This window comes from Acartia tonsa, chromosome 1 (assembly GCF_053477335.1).
Source record: "Acartia tonsa isolate MP-2025a chromosome 1, ASM5347733v1, whole genome shotgun sequence".
NCBI classification, from domain to species: Eukaryota; Metazoa; Arthropoda; class Copepoda; order Calanoida; family Acartiidae; genus Acartia; species Acartia tonsa.
Genome location: NC_137260.1, coordinates 8,445,156 through 8,462,671, shown reverse-complemented (window position 1 = coordinate 8,462,671; position 17,516 = coordinate 8,445,156). Strand labels below are relative to the sequence as shown.

Below are 17,516 nucleotides of genomic sequence, written 5' to 3'. Positions count from 1 at the left end.
GGAACTCAACTAAAAAAAAGAGTTACAGGTCTGAGATTTTGCATGGCAGTTGCTTTATAGGGTTACAATATGGAACAGTGAAGAAACGGCGGCGCAACCGCCGAAAACCGCCGAGAAATTGCAAAAAAAATCGGCGGGAAACGGCGGTTTTCGGCGGTTGCGCCGCAGTTTCTTCACAGTTCCATAGTGTACCCTTATAAAGCAACTGCCATGCAAAATCTCAGACCTGTAACTCTTTTTTTAGTTGAGTTCCTTTGTTGACTTTTAGTTTTGGTTTCAAAAAGTGGCACATCCGCCTCCCCCCTTTACAATGTATGAATTTTATGTTTTAGAAAACAGAAACAATATTTCGGTTGAACCGACGGGATCTTCTCGCCTCTGAATTTGCCATCCTTGTTGCTCTGGAGTTTAGCCTTCATGTTCCAACTATTGAAGTCTTCCCACATTATCAACGTTTACTTTATCAAACATAGATAGATTTTATAACAGATACAATCCTATTGTATAATTTTTTTCGTCTGTAGCGAAGAATCTCGCTAAGCGCTATACCGATATGGTTCTCCTTTACAAAATAGCTTTTTATAGATCCTGGGAAGGTTTATAATTTTTTTGTTACTAAGCTACTTTTTACTTATTTTCTGGTTGGTATCTTTGTTCTTTATTATAGGCTCAGATAATAAGAAAGAATTATCCTAAGTTAAAAGATTACAAATAAAAAAAGATTCAATGTAAAATCTTTTTTCAAAATTACCATTCAAAATTGTCATTCTTTTGCTTAGTACATTTCCATTATGATTATAAAAGAGTAATAATATCATTAGAATATCTTTATGTAAATAATGTATCAGCCATAAACATTTTTATATAACGCTATATAGTCAACTTAAATTATAGTAATTAATTTGATAGTCGATACAAACTATTGAATTACATATGGAATTAATACTACCATAGGTATACTATATAATACTTTCTATCTATTTTAAGTTTAACCTTTAAATCAAGAAACAAAGCAAAATCCACTTTTTAAATTTTACCAGATTCCTATATTATTATCAACAATCCCTAGGTATATTTAGAGTAAAATATTTAGCAATCACCCCCACTCCCAAAAAAAGCTTTTTTTTATTGAATTACTAAAAGTGTAGGTATGCTGTCTATGAAATTTTTAGATTCTTATCATTATTTTTGTAATTTAAATGTAAATTAATATTATTTTTGTTTATTTTCATTCTGTGTCAAAATTTTAATTATTATTATGATGAAACCCCAAACCCTCACAAATTTAATTGATATAATGCAACCCTTACCTCAATGTAAAAATCCTCATTTTTGGTGATCTGATTTTATTATGTTATTAGATTTTATTTTTATCTATAATTTATCTGTTTTTTTTATAAGTATTATGGTAGGTATTGACTAATACAAATAGAAATATTTTTAAAGCACATAAAAAATGTACAAAATCTTTTCTTTATTTTCTTAAAAATAAACATAGTAAGTTTTTCTCAGAAACAAGCTCTAAACTTTTCTTCAAATTTAAAAAAAATTAAGTGTAGCATCATATGAAAATCACAAAGTTCCACTCTAAATTTTATATTTGTATTTGTACCTGTATGAAATCAAAATAAAAATGGAAATTGTAAAAAAAAGTATATGTATAATATCATAACTTAATATATTGTTGATTTTTACAGATAAAATGGGAAAGGTAGAACGCAAAAAGGGCCATAATGTCCAAAAAGATGGAAAGAAAGAAAAAAGACCCTTTGACAAAAAAGCTTTTCTAAAGAAAAAATTTGATAAAAAAGGTAAATTAGAACAATGGAAGAGTAAAAGGGAAACCTACATGAAACACAGATTGAATAAACTTAAGGAAAAAGCATACCTATTAATTCATAAAAATAAAATTAAGGGGGGGGGGGGAAGTTTGTACACTTATAGGAAATAAAATTCAGTATCAAATTTTGGGAGGGACGTGTAGGCTTGTGTTTATAGTTATCGACCTAATTCTTTTTGTAAAAGCTCTTATATGACTGGATGTACACGGAAAACTTTTAAAAATGAATTTCGGGAATTTCCTTCTAGGGGCTAGTGGAGCAAAAGACCCCCCAAAACACTAAAAATATGAGTTCTGAGCTTATTTTTAGAGATATCAACCTGATTTGTTTAATGAAAACTTTTTAAAAATAACTGAACTTAGTAACCATTACACATTTCATTTTGGGACTTTCCTTCTATGGGCTTGTGGAGCAAGAGACCCCCCAAAACTAAGAATAGGAGTTCTGAGCTTATTTTTGAAGATATCAACCTGATTTTTTAAAAAGAAAACTTTATTAAAATAACTGAACTAAGTAACCATTACACATTTCATTTTGGGACTTTCCTTCTAGGGGCTTGTGGAGCAAGAGACCCCCCAAAACTAAGAATAGGAGTTCTGAGCTTATTTTTGAAGATATCAACCTGATTTTTTAAAAGTAAACTTTATTAAAATAACTGAACTAAGTAACCATTACACATTTCATTTTGGGACTTTCCTTCTAGGGTCTTGTGGAGCAAGAGACCCCCCAAAACTAAGAACAGGAATTCTGAGCTTATTTTTGAAGATATCAACCTGATTTTTTTAAAAGAAATCTTTTTAAAAATAACTGAACTAAGTAATCATTACACATTTCATTTTGGGACTTTCCTTCTAGGGGCTTGTGGAGCAAAAGACCCCCCAAAACTAAAAATAGAATTTCTGAGCTTATTTTTGAAGACATCAACCTGAATTTTAAAGAAATCTTTTTAAAAATAACTGATCTAAGTAATCATTACACATTTCATTTTGTAACTTTCCTTCTAGGGGCTTGTGGAGTAAAAGACCCCACAAAACTATAAAAAGGAGTTTTGAGCTTATTTTTAAAGATATCAACCTGATTTTTTCAAAGAACTTTTTAAAAATAAACGAACTAAGTAACCTTTACAGATTTATTTTTGGGACTTTCTTTCTAGGGGCTAGTGGGGCAAAAGACCCCCTAAACACTAAAAATATTAGTTCTGACCTTATTTTAAAAGATATCTATCAACCTGATTTTATGAGGAAAACTTTTTTCACATAACTAAACTACGTAGCCACAACAGATTTTTTTAAAAATCAGGTTGATATCTTTAAAAATAAGCTCTTAAAAATATTTTAAGTGTTTAGGGAGGTCTTTTGCTCCACAAGCTGCTAGAAGGAAAGTTCCAAAATGAAATGTGTATTGGTTACTTAGTTCAGTTATTTTAATAAAGTTTTCTTTTTAAAAAATCAGGTTGATATCTTCAAAAATAAGCTCAGAACTCCTATTCTTAGTTTTGGGGGGTCTCTTGCTCCACAAGCCCATAGAAGGAAAGTCCCAAAATGAAATGTGTAATGGTTACTAAGTTCAGTTATTTTTAAAAAGTTTTCATTAAACAAATCAGGTTGATATCTCTAAAAATAAGCTCAGAACTCATATTTTTAGTGTTTTGGGGGGTCTTTTGCTCCAGTTTTCTTTAAAAAAATCAGGTTTCATTTTTGGTCTTTCCTTCTGGGGGCTGGTTGGGCAAAAGACCTCCAAAACGCTGAAAATATGAGTTCTGAGCTTATTTTTAAAGATATCAATAATGTGTAATGGTTACTTAGTTCAGTTATTTTAAAAAGTTTTTTTTTTAAAATCAGGTTGATATCTTTAAAAATAAGCTCAGAAATAATATTTTTAGTTTTGGGGGTTATTTGCTCCACAAGCCCCTAGAAGTAAAGTTACAAAATGAAATGTGTAATGGTTACTTAGTTCGGTTATGTCAAAAAAGTTTTCTTAAAAAAATCAGGCTGATATTTTAAAAATAAGCTCATAAATTCTTTTTTTAGTTTTTGGGGGTCTTTTGCTCCACAAGCCGCTAGAAGGAAAGTCCCAAAATTAAATATGTAATGGTTACTTATATCAGTTATTTTAATAAAGTTTTCTTTTAAGAATCTAGTTGATATCTTAATAAATAAGCTCAGAACTAATATTTTTAGTTTTTGGGGTCTTTTGCTCCACAAGCCCCTAAAAGTAAAGCCCAAAAATAAAATGTGTAATGGTTACTAAGTTCAATTATGTTAAAAAAGTTTTCTTTGAAAAAAATCAGGTTAATATCTTTAAAAATAAGCTCAGATCTCATATCTTTAGTGTTTTGGGGGGTCTTTTGCTCCACAAGCCCCTAAAAGGTAAGTTCCAAAATGAAATGTGTTATGGTTACTTAGATCAGTTATTTTAATAAAGTTTTCTATAAAAAATTAGGTTGATATCTTTAAAAATAAGCTCAGAACTCCTATTCTTAGTTTTGAGGGTCTTTTGCTCCACAAGCCCCTAGAAGGAAAGTCCCAAAATGAAATGTGTAATGATTACTTAGTTCAGTTATTTTTAAAAAGTTTTTTTAAAAAAAAATCAGGTTGATATCTTTAAAAACAAGCTCAGAACTTGTATTTTTAGTTTTGAGGGGTCTCTTGCTCCACAAGCCCCTAGAAGGAAAGTCCCAAAATGAAATGTGTAATGGTTACTTAGTTCAGTTGTTTTAAAAAAGATTTCTTAAAAAAAAATCAGGTTGTTATCTTCAAAAATAAGCTCAGAATTCCTGTTCTTAGTTTTGGGGGGTCTCTTGCTCCACACGACTGTAGAAGGAAAGTCCCAAAATGAAATGTGTAATGGTTACTTAGTTCATTTATTTTAATAAAGTTTTCTTTTAAAAAAATCAGGTTGATATCTTCAAAAATAAGCTCAGAACTCCTATTCTTAGTTTTGGGGGGTCTCTTGCTCCACAAGCCCATAGAAGGAAAGTCCCAAAATGAAATGTGTAATGGTTACTAAGTTCAGTTATTTTTAAAAATTTTTCATTAAAAAAATCAGGTTGATATCTCTAAAAATAAGCTCAGAACTCATATTTTTAGTGTTTTGGGGGGTCTTTTGCTCCACTATCCCCTAGAAGGAAAGTCCCGAAATTCAATTTTAAAAGTTTTCCGTGTACATCCAGTCATATAAGAGCTTTTACAAAAAGAATTAGGTCGATAACTATAAACACAAGCCCACACGTCCCTCCCAAAATTTGATACTGAATTTCATTTCCTATAAGTGTACAAACTTCCCCCCCCCCCTTAGTAGCGAATCTACTCTATAACTTGCAATGTCCATCTGTCTGTATGTCCGTATGTCTTAGTTTGGGGGAAACGTGAAGATATAAAAGATAAAAGACTGAAACTTTTTGACAACATTTCCATTAGTAAGGAGCACAATTAACTATAAAACATCAATGGCGGTTAAACCGCTTTTTAGCAGGTTTTAGGCTATTTTTGTATTTTTCACATTTTTGTCCATATCTTTGGTGTTTATGGTCCGATTTCCAAAATTTTTTTTAGATATAGTATAAAAATTAAGTTTCCTGTCTTTTCAATAAAACAATTATGACGGTCAGACTGCCTTTAAGCAGGTTTTAGGCTATTTTTGTATTTTTCACATTTTTCTCCATACCTTTGGTGTTTATGGTCCGATTTCCAAAGTTTTTCAGTTATAGATATCAAAATTTAATTTCCTGTCGTTTCAAGAAAACATCAATGGCGGTCAGACTGCCTTTTTGCAGGTTTTTGGCTATTTTCATATTTTTCACATTTTTCCTCACATCTTTGGTGTTTATGGTCCGATTTTAAAAATTTTTGTAGTTAAAAATATCAAAATTAAATTTCCCGTTGTTTTGAGCATCCATTTACTTTGACTGACAGTCTGTTAGTCATAGTACTGAAATATAAATATTAAGAAATTAAAAACAAATGTTAAAAAGGTTTTGTGATTTTTTCCTGATATACATGCTTTTGACCACTAATCTTTAAATTCTTATACATATTTTTTCTGCTTCGCTACTTATGGATGTTGTCATCCTTGTTTTTAATTCTTCTTAAAATGAGCTTTTACAATAATGTTTCAAAATTCAAAGAAGGTGTATCAACTATTTTTTTTATAGCTAGCCGGTTCTTTTAGTAAGTAGTAGATGTAAAATTTTTTATAGAATTCAGATATGCAATCGTTTTTTTTGTAGACCTCTTATTTTTAAAGTAATTTAAGTTTTTTAAAAAAATAATTAAGTCGGTTTTAAGGTACTAAAACGCAACAAAATAAAAGAAGAAAATGGCCAGTAAGAACAAAAATAGTAAGATCTTTAATTTGACACCTTACTTTTAAAATTCTGTTGAGTAATTATTGAAAAAATCTATTTTTTTAACCTCGGTTTAATCAAAACATTAAACCTAAATATTTTCTCAAACAGACATAAAAAACATGGGTTCATATATACCTTTAGAATCAGAAAAATATTACGAATCCATTGTAAGCAAAATTGAAAAAAAGTAAAAAAATAAACAAATGGCCAATTATATTTTTTGTTCAGGCAACACTATCGTCTTCCCTTTTTTGCCCCCTCTTTACCCCCTTCCCATTTTTATACTCAATTCAAGAATTAAGACGTTGCCTGTACAATATAATATGATATTTTCATATCATTCCTTTTATTGTAGTTTATATACTATATTGTAAACTTTTTTTTTCAATTTTGCTTACAATGGATTCGTAATATTTTTCTGATTCTAAAGGTATATATGAACCCATATTTTTTTACCTGTGAAATAATAAAATTAAGTTCAAAGTTTTTATTCTCGTGGGTTTAAAAAAATCGATTTTTTCAATAATTACCTGACAGAATTGAAAAAGTAAGGTGTCAAATTAAAGATCTTACTATTTTTGTTCATAATGACCATTTTCTTTCTTTTTTTTGTTGCATTTTAGTACCTTAAAATCGACTTAATTTTTTTTTTTAAAACTTAAATTACTTAAAAAACAAGAGGTCTACAAAAAAAACCGATTGCATATCTGAATTCTATGAAAAATTTTACATCTACTACTTACTAAAAGAACCGGCTAGCTATAAAAAAAATAGTTGATACACCTTCTTTGGAAATAATGTTTTTACCATAAATAAGAATAAGCTCACCCGGTCAATATAAAAAGCTTGTCACAAATTTGAGATCTCCATAACACTTCAGTTTATACATTCAATAGACAAACTAGAGAAATAAGCGCCATCCTGACATATAGGTTTTGTGTGGATCTTATTTGCAGATAGGTTTTGTGAGTCTTTGTAAAGGTTTGACTTAATGATATATTATCCATTTATTGTTTCTTTGACTCTGTCGAGGCCTTTGATATTCAGTTAATGGTTCTCTTGGTTATTTAAAACTTTAAAACATGAGAGCAGTACTGATAAGCGTACCTTCTTTTTTTGTATTTCATTTTCTAACTCATTTTTTTTCTCAAGCCAATAAATTGTGATTATGCTTTTATTGTAGAGAAAAGAAGAAAAATTTAGGACTTCTGACAAGAGAAAAGAACTAAAGAATAAAACTTTTGACATTCAAAGCATTTATGCTGAGGCTGGGTATGACCCAACAATGGGTAATTCTGAAACTCACCAAGAATCTTCGACAAATAATGAAGAAATTCCACAAAAGAACAAAGAAAATCCACAAAATAATAGACCCCAAAAAAACTTCAATAAAAAATTTGAGGGTAAAAAGCCGCTATTTGTTCAAGCCCAAGAAAAATATAATGCAAAAATGGCTGAAAGGTTGGTATATATGATTTATAAATTTTGGTCAAAGGTGTCGGATTCCAATAATTTTTCTGCGCTATATTAGAGTTATTAAAAATATAGAAAAATTAAGAAAATATTATTGGACCATTGAATGGCACATCGTACTATATAATGCACAGTTTGAATTTTGTAGGGATGCATCATTGCATACATGGGACAATGGATCTGAAATTCATATTTCTAGATAAATTTTTAAGAATATTGAGTTAGAGGGTGACCCCTAAAATGGTGGGTCCACGCATTACGTGCATGACAGATATCTCGAGTTTTTTCCGTCTTAATTTCTTACGACTTTTTATACAGTTTTGTATTGTGGGAGGCGTAGTTAGACAAATTAGTTGGGGGGGAAGGTACCAATTCAACGGTGGGCGTTCATTTCCACATGCTATCACTTCAGCATATTGTTTCATCAATACACAAAAGCAAATTAAATTAGAAGGGGTATACAGTAGTGGGTATAATGGATCTAAAGGGATAATGATAATAAGACAATGGCCGATAAATTAATATATACCCCAATGATGATACTTAGAATAACCCCTTCAGTAGATTAAAATTTGTGGTTGAAAAGTGTGAACAATCAACCTAATGAAGCAACCAATTTAAATTGACCCAATCCCCAAAATTGTTAAGCCAACTAATGAAAAAAAGTTATTTTAAAACTTTGGGGACTCTTGTCATTGCCCACTCTTTCTCTGCTGTACAAAGTTTATACTGTGTTAACAAGGACAAAAGGGATGAAAAGTAGAAAATATTTTTTTTCATGAAATAAAAGAAATATATTTTTTTCATTAAATAAAACAAATATATTTTATATATCAAAATATTGTAGATCCTAAATAAATTGAGTTGATTAATTTAACACATCGTATTATAGACATCTTTCCGTGGATAATAAGTGAAAACAAGGTTCCAAATGCCTAAGCTAACAAAACTGGCGCTAATCTTATGATATTTACTTTAATACTCATGTAAAATTTCTGTAATATTAATAGTAATAGAGTAGCCCCGCTACTAGAAATCATTTTGTTTTTTACCAACTAAGAACTTACGGCAAATTTTCAGATATTTAAATTAATTTTTTTAAAAGAAATAATAGTTGATTATTAAAATCTCTTCTTTTCCAACTTTGTTTCAAAAATTAATTTAAATACTAAGAAGAAAAAAATAATTAATCTTGTGTACTTTCTTTAAGAGAAATAATTCTTTAATTTATACATGGGAACGTTTTATGGGGGCGGTTCAAAAAAGTGGTTTATTCACCACCAATAATTAAGATTTTAAAAAAATAAAAATCTATATAATAATGTATTTTATATATGTTATAAAATTAATTCCTTAGTAACGTTTATTTGAACTTTAGATCAAGTATCTATTAATTTGAATTCGTTCGCATGTGTTCAAATAAGTTCGTATCAAAGTGAATTATGTTTACAGGAATAAATTTAGTTGAAATATGGATCTTGAAATTGTTGACGAAGTTTATCTATAATTTGAAATGTCTGTCAGCTTGTCAATGTAACTTTTTTTCTGCTTTTATTTTTAATTTTTATATTTTTTTGTATTTTCCTCAGAGCTTTTGAAACAGAGTGACAGATTAACAGGTAGAAAAACAAAGTGAGTTACAGAGTAGATTTGCTTTAAAAAATGTGTTTATCTGCCAACATTTTAATTTTGTTAGTGAGTGAATAAATATTAGTTTTTTAAAAGCAAAGATTTTCTATATTTAGGGTCTGTCCGTCTGTATGTGAGTTTATCATTATGGGACAGTTAGCTATTCTGGTTAATTTATTTGAAATATAGGTGTTCAAGTCAATTTTAGGCTCCAGGTATGATCCTGCAGGTCCTGATCCTCCAGGTCTCCAGAATGATTTAAAAGCCTCCTGTGACCGCAATTTTTAACATAGAGCCTTCAAATTTTAAACTTAAGCTTTTCTTACACGCCTACATAACGTATCAAAATTTTATTAAGATCCGCCGTTTTCCCGCTGACCGCCGACTGCGGTGGCTGGCAGGTGCCAAGTACAGCTGCGGCCGCAGAAATTTATGTTTTGAGATTTCTATTATAAAATTTATATAAATATAAACATTTTCTGAAAAAAATATTTTTCTAGCTTCAAAGATAAAAAATGAAAATTTTAAGTAGAAAAGGACTTAAAAACAAAGGTTGTTAAATAAAAGGGCGAAGAAAGCGAAAATTGACTTGGGTTCAGTTATAGTCGGAAATTCATTATCCAACAAGGGCCATGCACTGAGATAATAGAGAAGGGGGGGAGGGCGTTGAGCCCTACCCCCAACCGATAAATGTGCGGCAAGGGGCTCCAGGTTCAGGTGCTGCAGGCTGGAAGGTAACTTCTGGACAGGTATAAATGAAAAAAAAATTTAGTTTTAAGAGTTAGAGATCAACTTATTCAACCAAATATGCATCTTTTGGGATGTCATGAGCATATATAAATAAAAAATAAAAATCAGCCTCCAGGTTCAGGTCCTGCAGTTCTCCAGGTGAATTCTGGACAGGTAAAAACTGAAAATTTTTAATTTTATAGTTAGAACAGAACTTATTTAACAAAAGTTTCTACTTTATTGATGGTATGAACTAATTTGAAGAAAAACTTGAAATCAAGCTCCAGGTTCAGGTCCTACAGGCCTCCAGATAAATTCTCGACAGGTAAAAACTGAAAATTTTTATTTTTGAAGTTAGAACAAAACTTATTTAACAAAAGTTGCTACTTTATGGATAGTGTTAACATATTTGAAGAAAAATTTTAAATCGGGCTCCAGGTTCAGGTCCTACAGGCCTCCAGATAAATTCTCGACAGGTAAAAACTGAAAATTTTAACTTTTAAAGTTAGAGTATAACTTATTAATCAAAAGTTGCTACAATATAACTAGTATTAACCAATTTGAAGAAAAAATTTAAATCAGGCTCCAGGTTCAGGTACTGCAGGCCTCCAGGTGAATTCTGGACAGGTTAAAAACTGAAAATTTTTACTTTTGAAGTTAGAACATAACTTATTAAATTAAAGTTGCTACTTTATGGATAGTATTAACAAATTTGAAATCGGACTCCAGGTTCAGGTACTGCAGGCCTACAGGTGTATCCTGGACAGGTAAAAACTAAAAATTTTAACTTTTAAGGTTAGGGCATAACTTATTTAACAAAAGTTGCTACTTTATGGATAGTATTAACTCATCTGAAGAAAAATTGGAAATCAGGCTCCAGGTTCAGGTGCTGCAGGCCTCCAAGTGGATCCTGGACAGGTAAAAACTAAAAATTTTAACTTTTAAAGTTAGAGCATAACTTATTAATTTAACGTTGCAACAAGATGACTAGTATTAACCAATTTGAAGAAAAATTTTAAATCGGGCTCCAGGTTCAGGTACTGCAGGCCTCCAGGTGAATTCTGGACAGGTAAAAACTGAAAATTTTTACTTTTAAAGAAGGTGTATCAACTTTTTCACTTTTTATTTAAGATAGCTAGCCGGTTCTTTTAGTAAGTAGTAGATGTAAAATTTTTCATAGAATTCAGATATGCAATCGGTTTTTTTGTAGACCTCTTATTTTTTAAGTAATTTAAGTTTTTTAAAAAAAATAATTAAGTCGGTTTTAAGGTACTAAAACGCAACAAAATAAAAGAAGAAAATGGCCAGTATGAACAAAAATAGTAAGATCTTTAATTTGACACCTTACTTTTAAAATTATGTTGAGTAATTATTGAAAAAATCAATTTTTTTAACCTCGGTTTAATCAAAACTTTGAAGTAAAATATAATCTTCCACAGGCATAAAAAATATGGGTTCATATATAACTTTAGAATCAGAAAAATATTATGAATCCATTGTAAGCTAAATTGAAAAAGTTTTATAAAACTATAATAAAAAATATAAGTTTATTTTAAGAATCATAATTTTCGGCTTTAAAGGGTTGAACAACTTGAAAACTTGAAACTTGAAATAAACCTAAATAAATATACATACAATGTAACAGATATTTTTTAAACACAAGAAACAATAAAGCATTTTTAACTGCATTGTTTTGAAGTTTATAAACAGATTGAAGCATATTTGTTCATAATTTTTCGTTCTTTACATGTTATGTAAGTATCACTATTTTCATTGTAGTATCTATTGTATATATTCTATGAACATTATCCTTTTTTTTTGTCAATTCTATTGGTTGAGGTTTTGAGGTTAAGCTTCCCAATTAGTCAATTTTTGAGACTTGTGATTGGCTAGTTTAATAGTTACAATTAAGTGTTACCTGTAAAAAATAATACGTTAGGCCATTTTTATTATTTTTATTTTTTTACTTTTTTCAATTTTGCTTACAATGGATTCGTAACATTTTTCTGATTCTAAAGGTATATATGAACCCATATTTTTATGCCTGTGGGAGATTATATTTTACTTCAAAGTTTTGATTAAACCGAGGTTAAAAAAATTGATTTCTTCAATAATTACTCAACAGAATTTTAAAAGCAAGGTGTCAAATTAAAGATCTTACTATTTTTGTTCATACTGGCCATTTTCTTCTTTTATTTTGTTGCGTTTTAGTACCTTAAAACTGACTTAATTATTTTTTTAAAAAACTTAAATTACTTCAAAAATAAGAGGTCTACAAAAAAACCGATTGCATATCTGAATTCTATGAAAAATTTTACATCTACTACTTACTAAAAGAACCGGCTAGCTATCTTAAATAAAAAGTGAAAAAGTTGATACGCCTTCTTTAGAACATAACTTATTAAAGAAAGTTGCTACTTTATGGATAGTATTAACATATTTGAAGAAAAATTTGAAATTGGGCTCCAGGTTCAGGTATTGCAGGCCTCCAGGTGGATCCTGGACAGGTAAAAACTAAAAATTTCATTTTTAAAATTAGGGAATAATTCATTTAATAAAAGTTGCTAGGGTAAAGCGGGGCGAACTCGGTCTTTTTTTCGGTTTTTTGAACCTGCAAATCGTAAAAATTATTTTTTTTAAATAGGACCAAGACCAGTAGAAAGATCTCGGAAAAGTCGATCATGTCCTAAAAGGACGTAAACCTAGGACATTGGGAAGTTTGTCAAAATTGATCTCTAAAACGGCACCGACTTCGCCCCGCCTTGAGGCGAAGTCGGTAGGGCATTTTCAAGCTTCGAAAAATCGATGACGTATTGATTTTATTACAGCATGCCCAAAAGGTAAAAGTTGCTAAATGTAATAAAGAGTATGCACAAAAATTTTTATTAAGTTAGGTCAATTTTTTCTACTAAAAAAAATAATTTTTCCGAAGTACGCGAAGTTTGACTTTTTTTTCGAAAATTTTTTTGATAAAAAACATAAAAATACTATTAGAAAAAATAACTTTTTATGACTTTAAAGGCCTGATCCTTAAAATTCAGGCAATTTTGAATAGATTTGGCCAAAAAAAAATAAGTTCTATTAGCAAAATTTCCTAAAAAAATCAAGTTGAAAAAAAGAGAAAAGTTTGGCAAAACCTGTGGTCGATTTTCCAGCTTCAAAAAACCTATGACATATTGATTTAATTACAGCTTGCCCTAAAGGTTAAAGTTGCTAAATGTAATAAAGAGCATTCACAAAAAAAATTATGAAGATCGGACAATTTTTTCTACAAAAAAAATAAATTTTTTCTAAGTACGAGAAATTTGACTTTTTTTCTCGAAAATTTCACTTTTTTATATAAAATTGAAAAAGTTAGTATAAAAAGTGAAAAAACCGAATTCGCCCCGCTTCACTTTTAGTCGATTTAAGAAAAAACTTTGCAAGCTTTTTTAAAGTTTTAAACGGAAATGGATAGCCTATTAGATTCTTAATAAGTCCCCTGAAGACGTCTAAGCTCTAGCTCTTACCAGTTTTTCGCCAACTTACCGTTTTTCCGACCGAAGCAAAAAAATCGAAAAAAAAATTTTTTGTCGTCCGACTTTAAGACCCACTAAGTACCCTAACAATTCATCTCACAAAAATTTCATTTTATACTTTTTTGTAGGCAATTAAATAAGGAACAAATTTGATTTTATGTTTTTTTCTGTCAGTCGATTAGAACATGGTGAAAAATGTCATTTAATGAAGGTGGTCAAAAAAATACCGACTTCACCTCAAAACCGAGATCGCCCCGCTTTACCCTACTTTATGGATAGTATTAACTCATTAAATTGTTACTTGTTGGAATTTTACCACAGTTAGAGCAGTGTATTTCCTGCAGGCTTCCTTTAGTGACTGACCTGTTGACAATATGTTTTTTTTATTTTAGTCAATTGATATTATTTTTTTTGCAGATATAATTCAAAATGTAACAAAATGGTTGGATTTAACTTGAACCTTGAGCCCGATTTAAAATTTCTCTTTGAATTAGTTAAATAGATATAGTTCTAACTCTTAAGTTAAATATTTTAATTTTTACATGTCCAGAATCCACCTGGAGGCATACAGTATATGAACTTTGAGCTCGATTTCAAATTTTTCTTCAAACAAGTTAATACTATCCATAAAGTAGCAACTGTTGTTAAATAAGTTTTAACTTCAAAAATATAAATTTTCAGTTTTTACCTGTCCAGAATTCACCTGGAGGCCCCGCAGTACCTGAACCTGGAGCCCGATTTCAAATTTTTCTTCAAATATGTTAATACTATCCATAAAGTAGCAACTTTCTTTAATAAGTTATGCTCTAACTTTAAAAGTGAAAATTTTTAGTTTTTACCTATCCAGGGTCCACCTGGAGGCCTGCATTACCTGAACCTTGAGCAAGATTTCAAATTTTTCTTCAAATGAGTTAATACTATCCATAAAGTAGCAACTTTCTTTAATAAGCTATGCTCTAACTTTAAAAGTGAAAATTTTTAGTTTCCCCTATCCAGGATCCACCTGGAGGCCTGCATTACCTGAACCTTGAGCCAGATTTCAAATTTTTCTTCAAATGAGTTAATACTATCCATAAAGTAGCAACTTTTGCTAGATAAGTTATGCTCTAACTTTAAAGGGAAAATTTTTATTTTCTACCTATCCAGGATCCCCCTGGAGGCCTGCAGTACCTGAACCTGAAGCCCAATTTCAAATTTTTCTTGAAGTTAGATAATACTATCCATAAAGTAGCAAATTTTGTTAAAGAAGTTATGCTCTAACTTTAAAAGTGAAAATTTTTAGTTTTACCTGTCCAGGATCCACCTGGAGGCCTGCAGTACCTGAACCTGGAGCCCGATTTAAAATTTTTCTTCAAATTAGTTAATACTATCCATTAAGTAGCAACTTTTGTTAAAGAAGTTTTGCTCAAACTTTAAAAGTTAAAATTTTTATTTTTTACCTGTCCAGGATCCCCCTGGAGGCCTGCAGTACCTGAACCTGGAGCCCAATTTCAAATTTTTCTTTAAATTAGTTAATACTAATTATAAAGTAGCAACTTTTGTTAAAGAAGTTATGCTCTAACTTTAAAAGTGAAAATTTTTATTTTTTACCTGTCCAGGATTCACCTGGAGGCCTGCAGGACCTGAACCTGGAGGCTGATTTTTATTTTTTCTTCATATATGCTCATAACATCCCAAAAGATGCATATTTGGTTTAATAAGTTTATCTCTAACTCTTCAAACTAGTTTTTTTTCATTTATACCTGTCCAGAAATGACCTTCCAGCCTGCAGCACCTGAACCTGGAGACCTATCAAAAAATTTTTAAATATAAGGAAAATACACACCAAAACTAAACTTTTTCCCCAAATAACCTATCCTCTCACTCCTAAGACAAGGCCTATACTCCCTGTTTACGCAAAAGTGTCAGATCCGCCCCCCCCCCCCCCCACATATCAATCAAACAACAAACCTTTTGATTTCATGAACTTTTTTTGTAAGGCTCTTGTGACCGCAATTTTCGACTTAGAGACTTGAAATTTTAAACCTAAGCTGTTCTAACATGTATACATGACATATTTAAATTTCATAAAAATCCAGCGCCGTTTTCTTACCGACTTTTGTCTGCAGCGTCCGGAAACTGCCAAGTACAGCTGCCGCCGCCGAAATTTATATTTGGGATTTCTAATATTATCCTATTATATAAAGTAGTAAGAGTTTTTTGTCTGTCCTGAAGGATCTCGCTAACTGCTAAACCGATATTGTTCTCCTTTACTGTGAAGCTTCTTATAGGTCCTGGGAAGGTTTTGAACTATTTTTGGAGAGGGTTTCTTTACCCCCCTCCCCCCAAAAATATTTTTTAACTCTTTTTAAACGCAAATTTAAAATTGGATAAGGTCGACTTTTCCCCCTCCTACCAGTGCCCCTAGAGGCTTCTAGGGGTGTAGCCGCTAGTATATACATAAAGGTAAACATTTTCTGAAAAAAATTCTTCTTCTAGCTTTAAGAGTACAGAAATTACAGCCTTTTGAAATTTCTAAGTAAAAACGGCCCTAAAAAAAACAAGGTTGTTCAATAAAAAAGTAAAAATTACTTTGATCCACTTATTGTCGGAAATTTAATATCAAACAGGGGACTTGCACAAAAATTTCTAGCCGTCTAGCTCTAGTAGAAACCGAGATAACAGAGTGAACGTTCAATCCCCCCCCCCCCCTCCCCTCGACCTATTAAGGTCAATAAAGGGGACCAACCGATAAAGGTAAAACATAGAGTAAATTCGCTACTAAAAATAAACTGTAAAGTCATCCTAGAATTAATCAAAATTTTTACTTAGTTTCTTGCGAAGAAATCTGCGATACCGTCGCTAATTCTTAAAATTATTATCTATGCTTTTGTCATACAAAATTTAATTCTTTAATAATTTGTATTAAATTTAAATATGGAATGTAAATATCATAAGTAGAAATTATTTGTTTCTATCAATGCGTTGCAAGATTTTAAGTTCGCCAAATTTAAGATATGTCAGAGAGCCAGACCCACCATTTTAGAAGTCACCAGTTAGAGCTCAAAAATTGAATTAACTGCCTTTTGTCTCTGTATCCATGAAATTTTTAGCCTTGGATATCTGCCATTTTATTGAATGGAGTAATTGATGATACTTAAAAGCTAAGCTTTTAAAGATTAATAAAATATGTTTAGGGAACAAAAACAGAAAGAATATGAAAAAATGATGCAAGAAAAAGAAGAAAAACAGAAACTCTACAAAGAGCAGAAAGTTAAGAGACAAAAGGTAACTTTTAGCTCATTTATGGATGGACATACAAATGGGGAATTATGTGCTTGTATAGCAGCTGCTCTCTAATTAAGAAAAGTCTAGAAGCCCAACGATCCGACCTGCACACTTACAAACATGTCTATATATGTCATTGGTTTGAACATTATAAAAAATTATATAGAATGTTTCCCTTTTACTATATTACAGTTACTGTACTAAAAAATTATATAGAATGTTTCCCTTTTACTATATTACAGTTACTGTACTATCATATCTAAAACTAGTTGCTTCGCCCCTAACCTCTAGGTGAAAAGCAGGGGAGGTGAGGAAAATAGCCTAATACCAACCCTATACATTTACTAATTCTTCCTCTGAAAAGAATGATTTTTTCGGACCAGGAATTTCCGAGATCTTAAAATTTGTCCTTTTTTCAGGTAATGTCTAAGAAGAATAAGCGGGGCCAGCCGCTGATGTCAGGACGGATAGAACTGCTGCTAGAGAAGATACAACAGGGCGTGTAGAAAACAGCTGATCACATGTAGAAATCAGCTGATCGCATGTACAAATCAGCTGATCGCGCTGTAGCATTGATAAAAACATAAATGTACCTGAATTAGTTTTTAAATTTCTCATAATTCAATTTCAAAGACAATGAATTGTTTTCAAGAAAAAAGGAAAGGGGAGTGGCACCAAAACAAAAACAGTCTTTGTTTTTTTGTATGAAAA

General features: G+C 30.7%; 2 protein-coding genes across 4 annotated transcripts in view; both read left to right on the top strand.

Annotated features, from left to right (window-relative positions):
- Positions 1 to 940, top strand: part of LOC145312073 (CDK5 and ABL1 enzyme substrate 2) — a 29,612-nt gene extending 28,672 nt beyond the window's left edge. The window contains exon 16 of one of the 3 annotated variants that reach the window (XM_080151210.1): positions 333 to 940. In XM_080151210.1, coding sequence (XP_080007336.1) covers positions 333 to 473 — 141 coding nt within the window. In that variant the 3' untranslated portion in view covers positions 474 to 940. The remainder of the gene's footprint in view (positions 1 to 332) is intronic. The other 2 variants (XM_080151219.1, XM_080151225.1) reach the window with 2 other exon arrangements.
- A 108-nt stretch (positions 941 to 1,048) lies between these two features.
- Positions 1,049 to 17,442, top strand: LOC145312362 (uncharacterized). The gene is made up of 4 exons (XM_080151602.1): positions 1,049 to 1,876; positions 7,373 to 7,650; positions 16,715 to 16,805; positions 17,225 to 17,442. The coding sequence occupies exons 1-4, from the start codon at positions 1,703 to 1,705 to the stop codon at positions 17,309 to 17,311; spliced, it is 630 nt and encodes a 209-aa protein (XP_080007728.1). The 5' UTR covers positions 1,049 to 1,702; the 3' UTR covers positions 17,312 to 17,442.
- Positions 17,443 to 17,516: the final 74 nt, after the last annotated feature.